Below are 24,086 nucleotides of genomic sequence, written 5' to 3' on the forward strand. Positions count from 1 at the left end.
AAAAAAATACCAGCGAATGTGAGTCATGCGGTATTTTTATCGGTCGAAACTGAATACAGTCAGGGGTCGAGCCTGGGTTCAACCTAAAAAGTTTGCGGTTTACATATGCTTGCTTCAGAAACAAATGCATCGTTGGTAATTTGTGATGACTAATGATTTGAAATGTAAATATTGTCACATATGCAAGATTTTTTTCACACATCAAAGATTATTTCAACAGAATATGTAAATTGATGCGATTCAGGCTGTGATTTTTCGGCATAAGTATGGCTGCGTCATAAAATTTGATTCAGGTGTTTTTTTGAAGGCTGTATTTTATTTTCATTTCCTTTCATTTATGCAATTTTGCATTTCTTATTTGCACTTTTTGGATACAGTATTCAGATAACGTGTCATTTCCAGGAACCTACCGGAGCTATGTAAACTACCTGCAGTACACCCGTCCGCCCAGGGGAGGGCGCCGTTTACGCCTGCGTCTGCTTTTGCACGTATGATCTTTGAGGACATGGTGTTGGTGGGATCAGCAGCCAGCCAAGGCATCAAGACAACAACACAACAGACACCAGTATTTTTAAGGAGCGCGGCGAAATATATTTAATAAATGTATGCAACGGAAGACTGTGATTGCATTTGGGTTCTCCTGGGAGACCAAGAAGGAGAAGCGAAGTCCTGATTTACCACTGTGTTTTGGAAAGAAGACCAAAGGTGGAGCTGTGCTGGAATCGCATTGCCTCCTTGCTAACTCGCTAATATGCAACTTTGTGTCTGAATTTGCACGGGAACGAGACTCTTGGATATATCGCGCTGGGATTTGCACGGACACTCGCTATTTCTAGTGATACTCGCACACTCGCATACGGACATGTTGGCCTTTTATCTTGCAGTCATATCGGGTTAGCTAGCTCGCCCGCTAGCTAGCTAGCTAGCTCGCTCGCAGGCTCGCAGCTGAAAGCCGAACACAGAGCGCCTTGGGTCCGCGTGAGCGCTAACGCCATGCCGCTGGTTCAAAGTGGCCCACTGGTGGAGCTAACTTCAGCCAGCTAACGTTAGCTGGGCAACGCAGGTCACTTTAGATCGTTATCACTTCCCGGTCCATCAAATTAGATGCGTCACTACATAAAATCGAGGTGTACATTTAGCTTTCGATTTGCACTGTGTTTACTTTGACTATTAGCCCCCAACGGCTGGACTAGCTAATAGCGTAGCCTGCTAATTAGCTCGCTTGTTTGTTGGCGTCTGGTTTTGTTGTTGTTTACCGTCGGCTGGCATTTAAATTTCTGCCACTCATAGTTAGTCTGAAAGTTAAAGTGGTGTTAAAATTTGCTTTTTTTTTTGTTTACTTGTTAAACTGAGGTACGTTCTTGTGTGTAGGGAGTAATTTGCACTAGCTAGCTACTAGCCACCCATCAGTACAGTTAATGTAGCTATCAGAATCACTGAGCATTATATTTTAGCTTCATCGGTGAATGCGTCCGACTGAGAAACGTTAGCTGGTTTGGGATTATTTTTGGCTGGTTTATCTGCCCAAAACTCCACATGTAAACAAGTCTGTGTGTGAGCTTTGCCTTGCAGGCTATCACTACATTTCCTTCACGCGAATCCAGTGGCATTATTTGCATGTCAGTTAATACTCGTTGAAGCAGTTACTCTGAGCTTTAATGAATTAGCTTTACACAGACACTAACGGGCATGGTTGTTGTTGTTGACCACCCGCAGCATAGTGAGACATATCAGCCATTCATTCATGATTGATGACCCTAGGAAGCTGGCTGTCATTTTTTTTTTTCTCCACTACAGCTAAACCACTGCATCAAGCCACTGTTATAGTATTGTAACCACTAATGCAACATAGGGAAGTAGCATACTGTGAAGACACGGTTTGAGTGTTAGTTTTAGCAGCACTTTGTTTTAAAATCCCACTCATGCCTAACCGGAACTAGCGGCGTGGATGGGAACATGAGGAGGGCCCTGTCTGATCTGAACCAGCTTCCAGAGTAGCTTGAAGGTCTGAGCCGAGCACAAAAGAGAGCCCCGTTGTGTGGGTTGAAAACTGAAGAGGAAACGGATGATGATGATGATGATGATGATGATGATAAGAGTGACCCAGTGACAGTGTTGATCCCACACCGGCAGGAAGCAGAGGACGGTCACAAGGCTGCCGACATGAGTCTCCGACAGCCCACCTCCACGCTGGACAGGTACGAGCCTCGCGTCACGCTGCACTCAGACAGCTTCTGTGGTTAAATATGCATCTCAACGCCTCGCTCTGAAATGTATCACTCCCAGATGAGACTGTATCAAACCGAGGTCAAGTCTGGGCCACTGGATGAACAAGTTAATCAGGTTGTTAACCTGGGTGGTTGTAATACTACCACATGGAATGAGAGAGTGCAAAATACCTAATGCATGACAATATTAATATAATCAATTCTTTTTTTCATGCCAACTTCAAGCAGAACGTTTCAATGTAATGTCATTTGTGAGATTCAGTCGACGCTCGCTGCTTGAACTCTTCGCCTGCTGGGACCGCCCGTGACTCACTGTAGCTCATCTCGTTTGTGCTGTTCACCGAGACGTTGCTCTGTCTGTGATCATCTGTGCGAGGCATCTTTGTCTTTATCACATGTCTTTCCTGTTTCTCCCGCTGTCAACCGTTTCCCGTTGTCAACCGTTGTGTTCGTGTGCACGTGCCCGCTTCCTCCCGCTACTGTATCTGTGTGTGTGTCGTGCGACAGCACGGCAGCCAATAAGAAAAACGCCCACCTGTTCAGGTAGGACAGCTGCCCGTCGATCGCTGATGTTAGGGGTTGGGGGGGGGGGGTTTATGGCTCCTGCAGGTTGTACAACTGTGGCGTTACCCATCCAAAAAAAACTTGGATGGGTAAAATAAAAAAAAGTGCTTTGACGTTGGGTTGTAGTTTACTGGGATGCACTGATTCACATCAGCCATACATATTGGACGACTTCATTTTATAACGGCATGTTTACATAATAATAATAACTGACCCAGAGAGAGTATTCCACATAGATTCTGGTTTCATTCATCTTTTCCGATACTTTAAACAGCTGGATGTTTTGCTTCTTTAGTATTTGGGGTTCTGCTGGAAACTCGTCACGTCACCTGACGTTTACCCCACAAGGGGGAAATTGTGCTCGGAAAAAATTGATTTATTCCAGAGAAATTGATAAGATTAAGCGCTTCTGTGGATTTTTTGGGTTACCCCACCTCTCTCAGTTCGATTCCTTCCGATCTGGCCCCTATGTTCAGATTGAGGTGGTTACGCAACCCATTTCAGTTCAAATTTTAATCCACGTAAACACATTATTTATAATAATAATGGTTAAGAGTGGATTAAAGCTTTATTTGACCGAGGTGGTCTTCTGATGCACATGTGTATGTGTAGAGTAGATCCATCCATTTAGACCAGGGGTGTCAAACTCATTTTAGTTTGGGGGCCACATATAGCCCAGTTGGATGTCAAGGGGGCCAGACCAATAACACGATAGCGTATTTACCTATAAATAATGACAACTCCAAATGTTTCCCTTTGTTTTAGTGCAAAGAAGAACATTATGAAAGTGTTTACCTTTAATGACTGGACGTTTCTTAAGAAAAAGAAATGCAAGTTCTAGGTCTCAGTGTTGTGTTATGTCCACAACTTTTACTGAATCTGTGTGAACCCTAGGAATAGCAATTTACTTTTATTGAAAAAAATTGCAGTTAATGTCTTCAATGTAACTTTTGCAATTCGCAAATTCATCCTGCGGGCCAGATTAAACCCTCCGGCGGGCCGGCTTTGGCCCCCGGGCCTTATGTTTGACACGTATGATTTAGACCATCTTGGTTAGAAACAAACTGTCTACACGATGACCCTAATGTTTCATATGGTTTGTTTTGTTTGAGCTAAAAGTCTAAAACCTCTGACGTATGTAATGTGGGGAGCAAATCCTGTCATAAGATGAACTAAAACCAACTGTTCTTGAGAACTGACTTCAAGAAATGTCTTAAATATCTTACTTAAGTTTTGTTTTGATGTGTTCTTTCCTTAGTAAACATGCACGATACGAGCAAACTCTTCAAAAGCCTGGCTTAGTGTTGCAATGACTATAATAGGACTTGAACACAAATATTGGCATGAACCCACACTTCCCTTGGAATTCTCTCCATATATCCCCACCTTCGTATTGTAAGTGTGTTTGCATGCTTAGTGTGTTTACATGTTGCATGTAAATAAAGTGATCTAACTCGTTTTTCTCGTCAGGAAGCATTAGGGTTGTGCTTATTAGCGCGAGTTCATATCGTAGTGAATGTGATGATGTGTCAGTCAGGGCTATCCTTTGAGTGCGTCGTTGCTTAGTGGCTGTACAAGTACGAGGAGCGCGACATGTTCAGATCTTAGTACATCAGAACCAGTCTGCCTGGATTTAACTGAAGTGCGAGTTGTTGCTTTGTGCCAGCCCGGACCATTTGTTTAAGTGTTTACTCTGCGTGTGTCCTTGCGTCATGCGCCTTTAAATAAATACATACTCGTCGCAGGTCATTGCTGCTTTCAGTGTTTACAATCTGTAAGAGTATAAAGGGCATCGGGATGTCTGGGTCTGAACAATTGACTCAGTCCTCTTGGTCCTTTTCTTTATGTATTCTTCATTCTGAATTCCTTCTCTCTTTTCTCTGTCCCCTTTTTCCGTGTTTTCTGTCATGCTTCGCTTTCAGCCCTTTTGCTGCTTGGTGAGTTCTCCTGTTAATTGCTTCCTCTGCTGTCTGTATACTCGTCTCCCACTGTTTCTGCCCCAACAAATCAGACCACTTCTTTTGTATCATTCTCTCCTTGGCCCTTTTTTAAATAAATATCGCCCTCAGTCTTCATTTATTCCCCTCAGAGCTTCCCTCTCCCCCTCCAGCCAGCCCTCCCACTGTGCTTTCTAAATCGGCCTCTTTAGCATCACCGCGTAGTACTAAGCCTCTTTCTGTCTCTCGTCCCTCAAACCCAGGCTCAGCAGTCTGACCATCGGGGACTCGGAGCGCAAATCCTCCGCAGCTCAGCAAAGAGAGCCAGTGGCGGATGTCATAACCGAGAGTGCAGGTAACCGGGACTTCCTGTGGTCGCTTGTTTCTTCTTTGTTTCCGTAACTGATTGAGAATATTGCTCAAAAACCCCTTCTCTCTCTCGCAGGTCCCGGCCTCGTCCACAGGTGCGTGGTCGTGCAAAAGGATCAGCTCGGATTCGGCTTCACCGTGTGCGGGGAGAGGGTCAAGCTTGTGCAGAATGTCCGACCAGGTAGGACGCGAGCGGGGCTGGCGCGATCATGTATATGATGCCGTCTTCTCGTTTTTACGGGCTCTTACACGTTTAGCTGACTGATTTTGTGACAAAGCTGAGATGAGAATGGAAATTCTTCTGCGCTTCTCCTCAGGTGGTGCAGCAGTCAAAGCCGGGGTTCATGAAGGGGATCGCATCATAAAGGTTTTCACTACTTTCTACTTTTACAGACTGAGAGTTCCTTCCTGTTTCAAGTATTGCTGACTTTCCTCTTTTTTTTTTTTCCCCCATGCGTCTCTCAGGTGAACGGCTCGTTGGTGTCCTCCATGTCACATCAGGAGGTGGTAAAGCTCATAAAATGTGAGTTCGGCTGCTTTTGCCGTTTATAAATGTCACGTGTTATGTCTGGGCGCGCAATTTATTTATTTTCTTTAACAAATTCCACCTCGTCGTCCCATAGCTGGACCTTACGTCGCTCTGACGCTACAAGGACCGCCCCCGTCAGCCGCTACCTTGCCCCTAGACCCCCTCCCCACTGACTTCGCAGCCAATCGAAGAACATCTCTGGGAGGAGAGGCTCCGCCCCCTCCGCCTCCTCCATTGCCCTCTGGACTAAGCAGCACCCCTTCCCAAAGAATCACAGGACCCAAACCACTACAGGTGAGTGGAACTATTCAAAGCATTTATATTAGTTATATTAGATATTAGCCGCCCAGTGAGAATAAGTGATTGACTCTGATAAATGTTTATTCTAGGACCCAGAAGTGCAGAAACATGCTACTCAGATACTCAGGAAAATGCTGGAGCAGGAGGAGGCTGAACTGCAGGTACGCACACAGACAAATGAGAGTTCCTAGCAGCGACCCGTAACGACTAACATCATCATATGCTTTAGGGTCGTACGTGCTGCGTCATGCTATCTGCTGTTGATAACCGGATTGCGACTGTCTGGTTTGCAGGTCTTAATGGACGAGCGGCTGAGGAACCCGTCTCCATTGCTGGAGGAGCGGATTGAGAGTGCCAAGAGAAGAGCTCACCAAGTCCGGATCAAGATACAGCAAGATATGGTGAGGCCGTCGGACTGGAAGAGTTAAAATACAGACAAAAGCTATCTGTTATCCACATTTAAATGTCTTGTTCACTGTCTGTGCTTCTTTTACTCCTGATTGGTCCCAAAAGGTCAATCAATTCACATGTTACAGTGACATTAATATTAACTGATGCTTTATTCCGCTTCCCTAGGAGGGAACAAGATCAGAATCAGTCACCGGCTACCTTATAGCAGGAGAAGGTTTGTGTCAATGTATGCTTTTAACCCTAAAAATCTAATTAAATCATGCATTTGCATACACATTCACTAAAACAAGTGTTCAGCCGCTTAGTAAGTGGATTTAAAGGCCTTCTGTACTTTCACAGGGCGCCTGTCAATGGACTCAAGTGAAGGAGACATTGAGGTAGGCCACGCAGCCTTTCACAAATTACTGAGATTGTGTGTTTGTGCATGTGATTGTCCCACTCATCTCGTCGACTTCGTCCTCCCTCCCTCCCTCCCTCCTTTTTTCCTCCTCCTCCCTCCCCCTCCCAGTCCTGGGAGAGTCCCCACTCCTCCCCCTCATTTTCCTTCAGGACCCCCCTATACCGACGGCAGACCTACGACACATACACCCTGTCTGACTCGGTGAGACTGACACACGCACATGCTTTCAGTTTAAAAATGGACATCAGTCAACAGTCAAGAGGATACGGTTAGGGTTTGAAACAACATTTTTAGAATAAAAAAAAAAACACACAACATTTTCAGGTTAAATCTTCAGCCCGTTTTTAGTTAATGCAAATACCAGGGCTGCATTCGTAGCTGTTGTTTCGTTCATTCCGGCGTGCCGACCCCGCAGGGAACAATTACTTGCCGACTGACAGATGTCGCTCCGTTCTTTCCTCTTCATTTGTCCCTCTCCTCATCCGCCTGGTGCTGCGTTGACGTGCCTAGCTGTTTAAAATGTATGAGACGAGCGCTGAGACTGAGACGATGATCTGTCACCACCACTTGAGTTCATATTTCACGAGTCATGTTTCTTTTGTCCTGAGCACCTCATGCGCACAACTGTGAATGTAAATACCCGTGGCTAGCCTCAAGCGCGTGACCGAGTGTTTCTCAAATCTCTGTGTGTGTCCAAGGGCGGGAAGCCCCAGATCATCGGCCCGGAGGAGGAAGATGAAGAAAATGGCGACTGTGCACACAATGAGGTCATTTTTTAAATCTCTTCTGGTCACGTCTGTATATCCCTCTGTTTCCTTTGCTGCACCTCGCTCATCCCTTCATTTATATATTTAGCCACGATGTCCTCTTTCTTTCCATCTGTCTTTTAGATGGACGGTCCATTCCAGGATATTGAGCTGTTGAAGTCACGGCCGGCGCACATGACAGTGTTCATGAGATACGTCTTCACCCAGCTCCTGGATCCCAACCCTCTGGTCAGTCGATGTATCATATATTCTGAATTTACATTTTGGTCTCTTTTTACTGATTCTGCTATTTTTTTTGGATAACATTGTCGTCTAAAATAATACAGACAAAGTAAACAAAGACTTATTAACGTGCCACGTGTTTACCTGGGTCTGGCTTCTTACACTTGTTGTTGTCTTTGTGTCTCCCAACAGCTGTTTTACCTGTCGGTAGAGGCCTACCTGGGATCCAGTCCTAAAGATGCCCGCGCACTTGCACCTCAGATCTGCTCACATTTCCTTGATCCAGACGCTGTACGTACAAGCATGCCTCGATGATTTTAACCTTGCATGCCTCTGTAGGTTTCGTGAGTGACAATGAGTGATAAACCAGCTTCCTAAACTCACGTAACGTTTATCAGATGCAGCCACACTTTGACCTCATATCATGTTGAACACTTAATAAATGGGGACACGTTCATGGACTCTCATTCAGATCCCACGTGTTACAGTATCTGGAACTTGAGCTTTCTTTTTCTCCTCATAGCCACTGAAAATCAAAGTGCGAGAGGAGTACCTCACGGATATCGGTAGGACAACTTTAATGTTCATGCTCAAATTGTATCTCCCATTACAGACTTAAAAAAAAGTAAAAAAATAAAATTATAATGCTCTGGTACATGACTGATCATTAAGTGTTTAAGTGTACCCACTGACCTTCTGTCCACCTTATGGCTACCTGTAGAAGGCAGGCTTCATGCCCAGGAGGACATCAGGGGACCTCTGTCTGATCTGCAGCAGCAAGTGCTCCCGGACATCCAGGACCAGATACAAGACTACAGGTTCAGTACACAAGATTAACATTAATAGTAGGAATTGGTCAGTGAAAGTGTTTTCCTGTCAAAAAGATCTCGTCTGATCTGATGGAGCACATAAGTACCTTTATCTCCACTGTGAGATAAATTAGAGGATCGTCTTATCTTGACCCAACCTTGTTTGTGTGTCTGAACAGAAACAAGCAGATGATGGGCCTTGGCTCTCTGTTTGGAGAAGGAGACCTGCAGCACCTTGATGGAGACCCGGTGAAAGAGAGACACGTTGTGGACAAACAGGTCACTGCCCTCTGGGAGATACTGTGAGTCTGACTTACCCAGATAAGCTCTAAATTGTAAAATTGCATCGATTTATGGTTCATTGTGACGGTACTGGTTGATTTTCTGGAAGAGATGACTCACCTTTGTCTAATTGAAGATATGTTTATGTGCCTTCACAACTGATTAACATGTCTGTATTTTAACTGAAACTGAAACCGTTTCCTGGGTCTAATCCCACACGTCATCTGACTGTGCATGCCGCTACTGCATTGTATGAAAGAACTGAATATTAACATGCGCACATTGAGACCGAGCCAGGTTTCCCTAGCAACAGGTTCTGTTGTGAGACACCCAATAAAATTCTTACTATAAGCAACAGAAGGAGCTCACGGCAGCTATCATGACAAAGGTCATTGCCGTAGCTGTAAGCCCAGGAAACCACATGACATTTACTCCTTTGACTTTCCTTACACACAAGGCGAGTCCCATCACATGACTGTGCCACTGTATTATGTGTCTCACACTGAACGCACTGGATTTAACTTGGAGAAATTAAACTGGATGTCTCTGTGAACGCGGGAGGACTTAACAGCCTTTTTATGTCTCTCTTTTTGGTCCAGATCAAAGCATGAAGAGGACAGAAGGTAAAATAAAAGAAGTGTCATGTCTTTTACACAGTAACAGTAACCTTTATCTTTTAACTAATTCTTCACCCCATTCCTTTGCTTCTTTACAATCTCCCCCCTTCTGATCTGTTCTCATCGCGTCTCCCCTCACCACGTTGTGTCTCTTCCTCTCTATCTCCATCTCCACCCACCCACCGGTCCCCCTCAGTTCTCCTCTGGCATCAGCTGTGCTCCTTTACCTGCGACACTCTGGCATTAAGCTCAGGGACTCCAAGGTCTTCCCCGGTCTGACCACAGAGAAGGAGAAGTGGCCCGCTTTCTTAAAGACGAAAAAGGTAGGATTGCCTCCTCTTGGTCTCAAAGCCTGTCCGTTATAATGAAAATACACTTACAAAGAAGTAGCTGCAACCATAAAGAAGGCAAATTTCCCTCTGCAAATCACGTTTCTACTTAAAAATACACAAGAACTGAACATCTTCTTGTGTGTTTTTGTTTAATTTGTGTTCTTGTAGCTCACATTGCCCTCATCGTTTTACTCCTTCTGACTTCTATAGTAAAGGTGGTTATCACCTGGCTGTTTTTAAGATAATAACGCAGCCATCAATGCTGAAATTGGTTAATATATATATATATTCTCACTCAAAGTCGCTGAAATGAAATGATTAGTACATTTTTGTGTATGGCGTTTGAGTAAATAAAACCTCCTGGTGTAGCTACTAAAATCTACACCGAATTTGACAGAAGTCAGTTAATGATAATAAAGTGCATGCACTGGTTGTGGGACTTGACTTTATGGCTCCCCTCTCTGCAGCTGAGTGGCATCAAGAAAGAAAAAGATGGGGAGGATAAAAAGAGAAATCCCATCCTGAAGTACATCGGCAAACCCCGGACCACGTCCCAGTCCAGTAAATTCAAGCACTCACACGCATTTATCACAAGAACATGAACAAACGTAAACAGTGATGTGTTTAGGTGTATTTTTGTAGCTCTGTTATTATAGCCTGACACCTAAACTCATGGTTAATACGCTAAAAAGCATTGTCAGTGTTTGGTGTGTGTTCGTCTATCAAAGGTTGTTATCAGCTGATGGTGTTGGTGCACTCACTCACCACATTAGAAACATGCTAACGCACACGTGATGCTCTCCTTCATTGTCAGACTGTATTGATTTCTTTCTGTCCTTTGTTCGCCCTCCCATTGCCTTTACAGGTTTATTTATTGATCTGTTGAATCTTTATTTTGCCTTGTGTTCTGATTTCATGTTTTTTTATTTATTTTATTTATTTTCTTTTTTGCATTTTTTAGTGTTCCATGTCCCGTTGTCGCCCACCGAAGGTACTCATTTATTTGTTTTTGGTCATTTTGCTTTTGTTTCTATGCTTCTATTCAGTTACAGTTTGCTTTTCACTGACACACCTGATTTGCAGACTGCTTGTTTTCAAGCGCACCAGGATTTTCTTTCTGCCGATAATGTGCGTGTACTATTCTGTTATTGTACAACTAAGTGATACGTGTGCTTGCAGTTCGTCCAGGCAGTGTGAGGAACATCATTCAGCAGTTTGAGAATCACACGGAGACGGGAGAGGAGGGCGGTGAGGGTGTGGACCCCCAGAGGCTGTCCTCTAGCAGCCTGGGAGACGAAAGCATGGACAGGTGGCTGCTATACCTCTTTAACTAGATCATCACGTGCAGTACATGTTCAGAATCAGTTTAAAGTGAGAGTGGAACGGATCCGCTTGGAAAGCAAAAAAGGGGATTTAGCGAATTGTTTTTTATGCTCCCTCCTCCAGCCCCACAGCGTCAGTGCGTCTGGCACGTAGCGAGTCGCTGAAAGCTCAGGGGGAGGGTCGCCGGCGGGGAGTCGCCTCTGGAACCGAGTCTGTGCCCCGCTCTCGCAGTGATGTGGACATGGAGGACTGCGGGGAGGAGAGGGAAGGTGCGGGCCTCAGGCCGCTGCAGCACAGCGCCTCGTCATCAGCGTCCAGCAACTCTGCTCGGTAAAGATTCAAGTAGCCGGACTCCTCAGGGAGCTCTCAAAAGTTTCCTCTGGAAATCTTCTTTTTTTTATTTTTGCAGCCAACAGACACGGCTCGATTTGTCATCAATTAAATAACCCTCATAGAGTCACGACTCAGCTTTTAGGGAGAACTTTACACCCTTGACATTACCCCTACAAGTCTAGGTTTTTACCTCATGCCATCTCTCTCTCCACTCTCTCAAACTCAGGTCTCTAGAGAACCCTACACCCCCATACACCCCTCGGTCTAGACGCAGGTAAGTTACACTGCGTTCCCCATGAGAAGACTGATGATAGCTGATCAATTACTAGACATTCTAGTGAAAATCTTGACATTGAAACAAGAAAGAAACGTCATCTTTCACCATCTACCAGTGTCAAGTCATAGAAGATTGTCACAAGTTCACATTTGTTTGTTTTTTCCCTTTGTTTCTCCTGCTTTCTGTCCGCCACTCCAACTCTCTGTGTGTTTATCGATCCACCTCCTCTACTCGTGTGTGTGTGTGAATGTGTAGGAGCGTGGACTCCTCACTGGCCCTGCTGCCAGATGCTACGTCGCTGGAGGAGGAGGTTTATGACGGTCAAAACTGGCAGGACACGGTTACCCCCCAGCTCCTCGCAGAGCTCAGCCCGAGAGAAGTGGATAGACAGGCAGTCATATATGGTGAGATTTCATTTCAGTAAAGATTTTAGTAACCTTTACTTTGCAAAAAAACACATTACAGTTTCTGTATCATATGTCTTATAACCTCTCACCCCTCCTCACATCTCCTCCTCTTCAGAGCTCTTCACCACTGAGGCGTCCCATCTGCGGACCTTGCGAGTCCTGGACCAGGTTTTCTTCCAGAAACTGAGATCTGTGCTGAACTCTGACGAGCTCGCCTGCATCTTTCCGAATCTTCCCAAGGTCTACGAACTCCACGGTGAGTCTGCGTGAATGTGTCTGTCACGGGTTTTATGCACAGGTAGCATGGAAATTAATGAAAAACACACAATGTGCATTTCTGGTTGTGGTATCCTTCCCTGGAAGAGTGTCGCTGATATTTGCTTCTCTTTTATTTTCTCTAATTGTCTGTTTGCTGAGTTGTACTGTGTAATGTGTGTTCAGGGCTGCTAGTTGCTGTGTAAATAATATTAAGTGCAGCAAATACTAAGAAAAGGTCATAAATGTAATCTCAGTGTGCAGCTTTACAAAGTCAATATGTATTCTAGGCTTTAAATTTCAGCCATGGAGACATATTGTGTCCTGCAAAACGTTGTCAGTCATTTATGAGTGATATTAACAAAGTGCACGTTTCCTTGCCGTTTTGTTTCTTCCTTAATGTTTCTTCTGCATCACTTCTTTGCAGCAAGTCTGTGTGAGGCAATGAAGAAGCGACGAGAAGCTCCTATTGTTCAGGACATTGGGGATGTTGTACTGGCCAGGGTGAGCTGAATGCATCCATTTTAATCTTGTTACCCCAACACGAAACTTGTTTACGTGAAGGATGCTGACAGCGGTGTGCGTTTTCCAGTTCGAAGGTGCAGCTGGAGATGAGTTTCAGGAACAGGCGTCCCAGCTGTGCTGCCAGCAGTCTCAGGCTCTGGAGCTCATCAAGAACAAGCAGCGGAGAGACCCCCGCTTCGCTCACATAATCCAGGTACGCAAAACCAGACATCACTTGACCGAATACCATCTACATCAGGGCTGCCCAGTACGCCGATCGCGATCAACCGGCAGATCGCTAGGGTAGTGCGAGTAGATCAAGTGCTATTGGAAAAAAATTATGTTTTAGATGTTTAGATGTCTATATATAGGGGTGAGACTTGATTTAAAAAAATTAATCAAATTAAATCGATTAACATGTAGTTATTGTTATGCGATTAAAATGTGATTAATCGAGATTAATCACATTTTAATCGCATAACAATATTTGCCCCAAAAAAACGCATTTTTTTTAATTTAAATTAATTTTAGTGGATGATTGGATCAAATAATAGACAGAGACATGAATTTTGGAAACTCAAGCTGTGTTTTTATGTCTGGAAAATGACAATGACGAATATTATCTGTCTCACAAAGTTAACACGGTCTTGTATTTTTGTTTTTAATAGTCTATGTCACTGGTGTCAAACACACAGCCAGCGGGCCTAAAGCAGCCCGCCAGAGGGTCTAATCTGGCTCTCTGCATGAAATTGCACAGTGTGAAAGTTGCATAGGAGATGGCAGTCTGTCAATGAAAATAATTTGTCCACTGTTTTAGTAAGAGAAGTGGACAGAACACAACACTGAGACCCAGGACAACAACAGCAGAAATTTCATTTTTTTTTAAAGGATAATTTATTAAATGTAAACATTCTCCTAATTTACTTGTTCTTCTTTGCATTATGCTGATAAGTTACTGGTCCAGCCCGCTTGAGATCAGATTGGTTTGTATGTGGCCCCTGAACTAAGAGTTTGACACCCCCGGTCTACGTAGTAGCACAGATGGATTTTTGTCTCCCTTTTTACTGGCTTCACTGGCTTCATGAAGAAGCCTTTTGATTTTTTCATACAAATAATTTCAGTAAAAGGCCAAAACATGTCCTTACTCTGCAAATGAACTTGCCTGCATTTTTCCTCAGGAGTGTGAGGCGAGCCCTCTCTGCCGGAGGCTGCAGCTCAAAGACCTGCTGGTGTCCGAGATGCTGAGACTCACCAAGTACCCTCTGCTGCTGGACAACATCATTAAACACACAGAGGGTGAGGAGTCAGGAGACTGTCTCAGTCGTCAACAGAGGAAAACTTGACAGAATGAGATCATTTTAAAGAAAGATGTACTTGTTTTCTCCTGTAGCTGGTTCGTCGGACCTCCCCTCACTCCAGCGAGCACAGGCTTGTTGTCGAGGGATACTGCAGGCTGTCAACGAGGACATCAGGGACATGGAACACCGGCAACGCCTCAGCCAATACCAGCGCAGACTGGATGCTGGCCCTCAGTTTAAGGTGACAGTTTCATTTAGCCGTTTAGCTGGTTTTGTTGTTGTTTTAAATGAAACAAATTGAAAATTATTTGTTTGTATCTCACAGACTTTGGACCTCACCACAAAGAGAATGATTCACGACGGTCCTCTCACCTGGAAACTTAGCAAAGACAAGCAGATAGGTCAGTGTTGTTGGGGTGATGCGTAGAGTCTCATTTGTTTGGTTCCTTACACTCTGGTCACATGTCTCTGTATCCATCTACCAGAGATCCAAGCGCTGCTGCTGTCAGATTGCCTGGTCCTTCTTCAGAGGGGCCCGGACGATCGGCTGCAGCTGCGCTTTCCGTCCCGCTGGCTGGGAGGAGGCGGAGGAAGCAGCGGAGACAGCAAGACCTCTTTCAGCCCTGTGGTGAAGCTGGACTCGCTGCTTGTTCGCTCAGTAGCTACAGGTACCCCTACTGCGTCTTTTTAGAAGGGCAAAAATAAAATTAAAAAAAATCATTGTTTGTCTAATATCATTAACACGCTGTTGTTCCTCTCCAGACAACAAAGCCCTGTATGTGATCAGCACCACAGAGAGGCAGATCTATGAGCTGGTGGCTGGGACGTCGTCAGAGAAAAACACGTACGCTCTTTTCTGTGATTAACAGTGGGAAGGCATGCTGATGTCAGCCTTTTTGTGGGCACGTGTTAACTTTGGATTTTTGTTTTGCAGTTGGAAAGATTTACTTGAAAAGAGCATCTCTTTGGCTGGCGGCTCATCTCCCCAGATCAATCACGGATCGACGCCTATATCGTGAGTAAATTTGATGTTCCCGACGAAAAGGTCACTTGATTTCTTTCGGATGTGTTATTTCTTATATACAGTGGTCCCTTGTTTATCGCGGGAGTTCCGTTCTAAAAGTAACCCGCAATAGGCGAAATCCGCGAAGTAGTCAGCTTTATTTTTTACGATGATTATAAATATTTTAAGGTTGCAAAACCCCTCACTACGCACTTTATACACTTTTCTCAGACAGGCATTAACATTTTCTCACATTTCTCTCTTGTTTAAACACTCTCAAAGTTCAAACCTTCGTAGAAAAATAAGTACAGTATTATAGAAGAAACCAAAGACCAAAACCTGTTTTCAGGCCCAAACATTTGTTTGAGAAATAAAAATATAAACGTTTTCCTATAAGTAATTATGATGGCTTTTAGAAATAACGAATTTCATGTTAACAAGCAACGTACGAGGTTGAACACATTAGAAATGATCAATACAGTAGTGACTCGCGTATTTCACAGTTCCTCTGACCGTTACTCTTCGTCCCAGGTTTTGTCGGGGAGAAAACTTGCAAACATACCGCGCTTCAGTCACACTGCCAGCGATCAAAGATACTGTAAATTTGGCAAGCTGAACGCATTCTGTACTGTACAAGAGACACCGTATGAGGAGATTGATTGACAATGGTCTACAGTCCCTTAGCCAATCAGGACGCAGAAAACAGTGCGCTGTTAAAAAAAAAAAAAAAAAAAGCATGCAAAATTGCACTAAAAAAATCTGCGAAACTGCGAGGCCGCGAAAGGTGAACCGCGTTATATCGAGGGACAACTGTATAACAAATTTAGACATGAACTGGGTGATGTCTTATGTGTGCTTACTATGTGTTGCATCTAAAATGAAGCTAAAAAAAAGGCACAGTTCTCTTGGATGTGGAGTGAAATGTCTTCAAGAATACTCATACAAGTGTAGTTGCCTCTGATTTAGATTGACTGTGGCCTGAAGCTTCACAGACTGACTGTGGGTTGTTTTCCCGTTTCCTACAGCTCCCCCAGTCTACGCAGTGCGTCCCCAATCTCGACGGGCAGCAATGTCGGCGGAGGTAATAACCGCACTCCGAACATATCAGCCTGGTCTTCTGACTTGAAGGACTATCTCTAACCCCAATGTCCATCTGTTTGAAATCTCCCAGACAACTCTGTAACGGAGCAGTCGGAATCCCTGGAGACGCACTCCTCCAACGACGACGCTGTCCTCTCGGACGACACGCCCATGGACCAGTCGGGGGCTTTCATCTGTGGGAAACATCCGTCGCTGGTGTGGCAGAAGCTGCCTTAGAAGATGGTAGGAATAAGCCACAAGCAACAGCTCATTCATTCATTCATTCATTCATCTTCTGTAACCGCTTGTCCTCTGGAGGGTGGCGGGGGGCATATCTCAGCTCTCACGGGGCAAGAGGCGGGGTACACCCTGGACAGGTCGCGACTCCATTGCAGGGCTAGAAGCAGCAACTCTAATGCTGAAACGTTTTAATTGTCAAAAACTGGTCTTTATTTCTGTCTTGTGTTGACAGAAACCAATTTTGAGAATTCACGTTTTTTTTTTTGTGCCGTCACAGTTGAGACGCTCCGGCAGCTCATATTGCGAGACCTCGAAGAGGACGGCTGGAGCCACGATTCGGACGACACGCCCACCAACGAGACCTCCACTGAGAGGAGCTCGTTCGGTGAAAGGCAGCGGCCGCTTTCTCTGGAGACCATCCTGAAGCTGAGCACCGACGACTGGGACGCCGAGCCGGAGGACGTTCCTCCCTCAGACAGGGGGCAGGTCAAGGTTGTGAGGAAAGGTAACGAATTGCACGAAGAAAGTCTGGCCGAGGATCGCCTCAATCTCTCTTTATTTGAATGCTGATTGTTTGAAAATAAATGCCCCGCTGTTTCCCGTGAAATGAACATTTGTGGCGTTGATTTAAATCCGGGTGTCTGTACTGGCTGCCTTCCTTTGCATGTCTCCTCCGCTACACTTCTGTCGTCTGCTTACAGTAAAGAACACAATTACACGCTTGTTCCTTTATCTCAAATTCTTCACCTCTTTACACTCTTCAAAACACACATCTATCCTCTGTGTGTAGCTGTGGTTGCGGGTCCTCCTTCCTCTTCTTCTTCTGTCCCTGATGATGTCACCCTCCCCTCCGATCAGTCATCCAAGTCAAGAGGCGAGGCCCAAACGCAGGGTAATAATGACCGGATTGGTCAGCTGCTCTGTTTTTTTTTGTTTTTTTTGTTTTTATCAGACATGAGACATCTAATTTAACTAATAGATGTAGTACATATAATCTCGGTGTTCATTTTACCCCTGAACTCGCTCACGAATGCACCATATCACATCTCTGCGCTCTAGGGAACACTTTCTACCTGATAATGCCCACGGAGCAGGGAGAGAGCATCACTGATGATCTCAACGACCCTCCCACCCCCACCGCCGCCCACTTCCCCCAGCCCGTGGAGGAAGTGATGCTGGTGCAGATGCAGGCGGACGAGGAAGCGCTGGCCTGCCTGCCGGTGGCCGACCAGCCGGAGGTAGTGGAAGTGTGCCAGGCGAAGCCGCAGAGTCACGTGATCAAGAACGTGGATGAGATTTTTCACACCATTGAGGGGCTGATGAGCAAGCTGCGGCAGTTGAAGGTGAGTCGGTGTTGAGGCGACGAAGACGATTTCAACCTGAATTGTCTGAGTGAGTTATTATTGACTCAGACTACAGAGGTTTTAAAATTTCTACCCAGGTTGCATCGCACATGTCAATCTGCACACACTGCATGACTTGAAAATAATAACGCAACAAACTACATAAGATACTTAATCTGTACGTTTTCTGACATAATCCTTAAATCCTAAACCCTAATGTTTAATATTGATCAGGGCAAACCAGATGAGACAGCTGTGAGTTTGAGAGGTTTAAGTGTGGATCTGTTAACACTCATGGTGCCAGATCATCTACGTTAAACACATGTACCGACGAGCTTCTGTGTCAATTTGACGCCTTAGCAACAGCCTAGACTCTATGCAGAACCTAATGCCATGGCATTTTCCGGCTGCTTCTCCATCTTAGTCATTTTTGAATCGATTGTTTTGGATCAGTAAAGGTGGACCACCATCCGTATGACTCCTCTCCGTCAAACTTTCAGCAAAAGTTTCAGTCGCCGTTGTTGAAAGTGAAGCAGGAAGTAGAAACAAAAATGAACCCGACTGGCAAAAAAAAAGACACAGCGCCGACTCGGGTTTGGGTGGCGTTGTAACAGAGTGAACCAGACTGATGAGCGCACAAGTATAAATAGCTCGCACCGGCATCAGGTATGGACTCTGCTTAAGATCTGGACCTGATTTCTCCTCAGGTTGTCACCCTCATTAATCAGTATTTTGACATTAAAGCTTCGTCTGTAGTTGCTCGTCCCTTCCACGCCGTGGCTCCGGACCCTAGGCCGTAACCTGAAGTGAACCTCCCCAGAAATGCACAGAAACGTCTTCTCTGTGTCCTGTGTTGCTGTGATTTCACTTAAAGTTACTGTCGATCCACATTTATCAACTTTTAGCTGACCAGTCGCCGCCTAGTGTTTAAGTGGTGTAATTACAGAACAATGCCGACACCAGTGCACAGCTTAGGCTCTGTGTAGACTGCAGGTCTTGCAAGTATAAACCTCACACAGCCAAGTCTGTGTTAAACATAAAGCAACAGCAAAAAGCTTGTCAATGTGTTATTTAGACTGAATCCTGATTAAAAAAAAAAAAACAATGTGTAAAATTGATCCACTGAAGTTCAACACAGAATCATGCAGCTCTTTTGTGGCTCATGTTTTTGCCTAAAGCTTTCTCTGCAGACCTTAACTGTGCTTCGTTTGTTAATGGCAAATGTTGGTGTTTCACCCGTCCGTTAACAGGAAATAGAGAAAGCCCACCACAAGCTCCTAGAAACCCTCAGAGATCCCTCCATCAGTCAAGAGTCAGGGGACCAACAGTTTCGCTCAGTCTCCAGGACGCCATCTCTAGATCGCTGCTCAGGAGATGGTGAGTCTGCTCTGAATCTGCGTCCTAAACCGTTACTAACATATCCAGAGGATGCAGTTTCACCTGTGTGGCGTACTGAATAACATGTTCTTTTTTTCTGTTGGACCCAAACAGGTAAAGAAAGGAGTCCGGCAGAGCCCAAACTTTTGTCGACTGGATTCTGAGGACGTCAGATGTGACTTCATCTTGACTGCTGGCATACAGACGCACCTTTACGTACCCACCGTCAGACTCTATCACCCTCGACATGCCACCTTTCACCCCTGCGCGCACCAGCCAGTGGCGCAGAACATCAGAAAGACCACCGCGACCCTTTTTTTTTTGTTTCTGTCGCCCTGGGATACCGGGAGAGGCGGTCGGACTCACCAAGGTTTCCGAGGTCTCCGTCGCCTCTGAGGGAATACTGAGGACACTGAGGAAATAGTATGAAGGAACAAAAAGACAGAAGACAAGTTGACTGGAAATGGAAGGAAAAAAAAAAAAGTTGGAAGTGTTGAAAGTGGAAAAATGACCAAGTCGGATATTAGTGAAGGAAAATGACTTTGTATGTATCGCTTTGAAGAGCTGGTTGAAGGAACGGAGCAGAAAAGTGTTGAAATGTTTAATTTAAGGAAAAAACCCGAGGGACCCGTCACCCCAGCACTTTACCCACAATGCATCTCTCTGTCAAATACGTCCTCTGTGGACGGATCAGGGACTGGAGGATTCAGGCTCCATTGAAGCGGAGGGGGAGGGGGCGACGCTTGAGCCAAAATGGCCTCCGGCGGCCCCTCCTCCTCCCCCAGTGGTTGCTTCACACTGAGTTCACCTGCCGCCTCGGCCGAAGGACTGTGTCTATATAATTCAGGTTATTTGCACTGGGTAAGGAAACCAACTTCACACAAGCACCACGTAAACCGTCGCTCATCTCAGACACCCACTGTGGAAGAAACACTAGAGTTCAGGGTTGCTCACGTGCTTCAGCTGTCTTTTAAGCTACAAGGAGGCAGTTCATCGGTGCGGCGCGTTCATTCGTCATTAACAGGATTCACGTCGACCGCTCGGTTTCATTTCAGAACCACTCGTGCGCCGTTTACTACTGAAGTGCTGGCAGGTTTTCTTTTCAGCGCTGCTTCAGAAGCGTGCAGGGATCTAAGCTCTTCTGATCATGTAAAGTTCTTTTTTTTATTTTAAACATTCAGGAGATTTTTGGATGTTCTGGATTCAAGACAGGCGGTGTTGACACGTGAGAGGAAAGCAGGATTCAAACCTAGAAACTTGAATTTACCCAGAAAAAAAAAATCAAAAAAACAAAAACCCCAAGTATTGCAGCGGCATCGCCTGCCTGAGGTTGGACCGTGCATCCTCCGTTGCACATAGTGTAAATGCGTAGTGACTTCCCTGGTAAATACTGTGAACCAGCATCTCCACCCCATCTATAAACGCCCCATACATAGTGTTTCCAACCTCCCAGCACACTGACCACGCCGTGAAAGGACTGCACTCTTTACCAAGTAGCTTTACAGCAACAAAACCCCGTGCACAGATTATATTCAACAGGAGGAAGGTAAAGCTTTGTAGGAATAGTTTGACATTTGGGAAACACTCTCGCTTTCTTTCCAGTCCAGAGAAGTGGCTGACTAAGCAAAAAAAAAACTGGAAGGCGGCCTTGTCCAAGAGCAACTAAACCAACCTACGAGTGCCTCTAAAGGTCACTAATTTACTTCCTGGAGCAGTGGCTTCCAGGAGTCCAACATGTAGCTTCCTTTAACGCTATTGTGTGAGATATAACACGACGACGAGTAGCCGTATTAGCAGGTGGATTTTTGCCACCTTTGGACTGAACCAGCAGAGCTCTTTCCCCCCATTTCAAGTCGTCAGGCTCAGTTAATTTAGCCGTAAGTAACGCACATGCATGAGAGCAGCACAGAAGCATATTTCCCAGAAGTCAGACTATTCTTATGACTAATTTTTGGATGATATTTGGGAGTCGTCGTCCTCGAGCACACGTAACCAGCAAAGACTGACACTAAAGCCAAGTGCTTTTTGACTTTTTCCCTCAAACTACATCTTATTGGTCTGCTACTACTACTACTACTACTACTACTAGTAATAATGATAATAATAGAAAGGTGAAATCCTACCTCTTCTGTTGACATTTATTCCAGCAGTCAATGCTGAGAGACATTTTTTTGTTCCCCATTTGAATTGGTCCATGAGTTACACCTGTCATGTTTTTTATTTTATAAAATAATTTTGCAAGTCTGGAAAGTCTTAGATTATTAATATAGTAAAGAGGTCATTTAGTTTGACAGCAACACTAATATCACCCTGCAGAATGAAGGAAAAAGCATTAAAAAAAAAAGCTGAAAATATCCATCTACCTAGATCTCCAGACCCTCTGGGTAGCTCGTGGAGAAACGCACGATGACATGGCACAACACTATCTTTTAAACTGACAAACACAATATGTGTAATTTGTGGCGCAGTCCCACAAATGTTGACTCTGACCGTCAACTACTGTACAGTAATAAGGTAAAAACTACCGTTAAAAATAAGGTCCCACGCAGATACACCGGAAGTGGCCACACACCACCTCTCTATACACGGCAGAAAGAAAATCCGTATTTAAACCATTACAAGTAAACAACTTGTGACCAAGTGTGTAAATGTGTTTTTTTTTTTTTTTTTTATTATTGTTTTTTTTTTCTTTTTCTTCCAACCGCTCGTCGGGCAGAAACACTGGACTCAATTAGATTTGAGCTGGTTTCAAATCCTAACTGAGGAGTCTGTCACCAGCTTCAGGATTCTTTACAACGACACTACCGCACACCAAACTGAACCAAACCGGGAGCAGGTTCCACTACGCCGTCAGCTCGCTGATCCTGCCGTCGACGCAACGTTTCACTGTCTGGCGGGGAGGTTTTCACTCTTCAGCCGTGTCGCTCTCTGAAAGAGGAGCGGCTGTTTTGTATGTACAAAGAAAATGAAATGCAACTAAGAAAAAGGAAACAAGAAATGATAGCAGTGCTACTGATCGTCGGCTGAATTATTATTATTTTTTTTTTTACACAATTGAAAATGGAATTTGTTGTTGCTAAAATGTAAAATTGTTCTACCAAAGTGAAATATTTCTTCTGAGGACACTTTCTTCCTTCTCGCTTCGGACGTTGATTGTCAAGCACCTCAGACCTGGAGACTTAGTAGTGTGAAGGTCTGAGATGGTTCAATCAAAAAACAAAAAAATAATCTTTCCATTCATTTCCTCCCCATCTCTCACTACACAATTTTTTCACCTCCACTTTCTACCTCTACACTTCTTTCTATCTCCAGTGACTTCTTTTTCATCTCTTTTCATCTTGTACATTGACACAAGCGCCGTAAAGAAGCTATAACTGATTCCATTTATTTTTCCTTTTTAAATATCTTGCACAAACAAAACTTCCCTGCACAGTGCAAACTACTGTATGCATAAACACTACTTTCATCTCGTTGTCTTTTTACTTTGTGTCTTTTTTAAAAAAAAAAAAAAAATCTTGTTCACACGTGTAATATAGAGATCGGACCCACTTGTTTTATATATGTTAATTTTTTTCTGTAAAGCCTTAGTCCTCGTATTCGATTTTATTTTTGTAGATATGATTAAAAAAAAAAAGGATGTATAAATTATTTTCTTCTCCTTTTTGTTTTTAAAATTGGTGAGATTGTTAGCTGCACAGAAGGAAGGAAAAAAAAAAAAGAGCTCCTGTCTCAAATTCATGTGTTTTGTGAGATTAAAAAGAAATTGGATAAAGAAAAGCACTTGTGTGAATTGTGAGTTTCTGAACCACTGCTGTCGTTTGGATGTGCTGTTTATGTCCAAATTCATGCTGCTTAACCACCCATCTAAATAATTCATCAGAATCACATCAGAAATTACATGAGAGGACATTTTTTTAATCTTCAGAACAGAAATAAAATATTTGCCTTTATTTTTATGAAAGTGGATTAAGTTCAAATCAATAAAATAACATCCTTTGTTCAATACGGAATGTTGGGCGCCTGCAATTTGACAAAGGAAAAGGGAAAAGATTGGGGCTTAATTAAGTTTTATGCTCTGTGAAGCTGAAACGTTCCTAGTGATCCTCCTACTGTGGAAATGTGACCGGAAATTAAGTATTCCTAGCTTCAAAATAAAAGCTTGAGAGATAAAGGTTATAACAAACAATTGGACTAATTGGACTGGCAATATAGTCTTAATATTCAGTATGTTAAATTCCTAACAATCGCGTCCTAACAAAATTGATATGTTTAGCTGTTAGAATTTTATATATAAGAAATTCCACGACTCAGTGTTGTCCTGACCAGTTTACATTACAAGCTGTTCTGTACAAGCAGCAGCCTCTTGGCCACAATTACCATAAACCCGCATAGTAAAATGGTCAACCTTATAGCAAAAACAAAAAAAAGCCTTGGTCTCCATAGCTACCAAGGTGGGAGGAGTCACGGCCAAGATGGCTACCACCACACCGGCCTGCTTTGAGCTTCAAACCTTGTTACATTGTGCTAATTTAACAAAACAAAATTATTGTAATTTTATTCACCCCACTGCGTTTATCGTGTATATAGAAAGACGTTAAATTGTTTTCCATTTTAAAGACAGATTTGTGGTACTGCGCATGTTTTTAAGGTTTTGGTCGTCTGGGCCACCGTACATGTTTTTATTTTGAAAATCCCTACCGGATGCAATGACTACACTCCTTCCTACTTGGCTCTTTATGGCTTTTCAGCCGGTGCCGGATTTGCCCACACACACAGACCCCCCCCCCCCCCCCCCCCCCCCCTCAGCTCAGCGGGTCTCCGCCACACAACAGATGCGAAGCCGGGATGAGGTGCGTGTCGCTGCCTGTTGTGCGTCTTC

The 24,086-nt window shown here is 44.3% G+C and overlaps 1 protein-coding gene across 1 annotated transcript; it reads left to right on the forward strand.

Moving 5' to 3' along the window:
* The first annotated feature begins 242 nt into the window (after window positions 1-242).
* On the forward strand, window positions 243-22,975 carry arhgef11 (Rho guanine nucleotide exchange factor (GEF) 11). The gene is given in 42 exon segments (XM_084542730.1): window positions 243-2,198; window positions 4,993-5,084; window positions 5,175-5,279; window positions 5,416-5,465; window positions 5,564-5,621; window positions 5,722-5,921; window positions 6,017-6,088; window positions 6,221-6,328; window positions 6,504-6,552; window positions 6,678-6,715; window positions 6,847-6,939; window positions 7,437-7,505; window positions 7,629-7,733; window positions 7,920-8,018; window positions 8,251-8,293; window positions 8,449-8,545; window positions 8,716-8,838; window positions 9,418-9,441; window positions 9,632-9,758; window positions 10,235-10,328; window positions 10,729-10,758; window positions 10,947-11,076; window positions 11,214-11,420; window positions 11,650-11,697; window positions 11,956-12,104; window positions 12,223-12,363; window positions 12,790-12,866; window positions 12,955-13,080; window positions 14,045-14,162; window positions 14,257-14,405; window positions 14,490-14,565; window positions 14,650-14,832; window positions 14,927-15,008; window positions 15,099-15,179; window positions 16,193-16,248; window positions 16,339-16,460; window positions 16,463-16,490; window positions 16,765-16,992; window positions 17,278-17,379; window positions 17,547-17,830; window positions 19,081-19,207; window positions 19,322-22,975. Coding segments are annotated over 42 exon segments (4,275 nt in total). The 5' UTR covers window positions 243-2,163; the 3' UTR covers window positions 19,372-22,975.
* The last annotated feature ends 1,111 nt before the right edge of the window (window positions 22,976-24,086 follow it).

This window comes from Chelon labrosus (genome assembly GCF_963514085.1).
Source record: "Chelon labrosus genome assembly, chromosome: 1".
Lineage (NCBI taxonomy): Eukaryota > Metazoa > Chordata > Actinopteri > Mugiliformes > Mugilidae > Chelon > Chelon labrosus.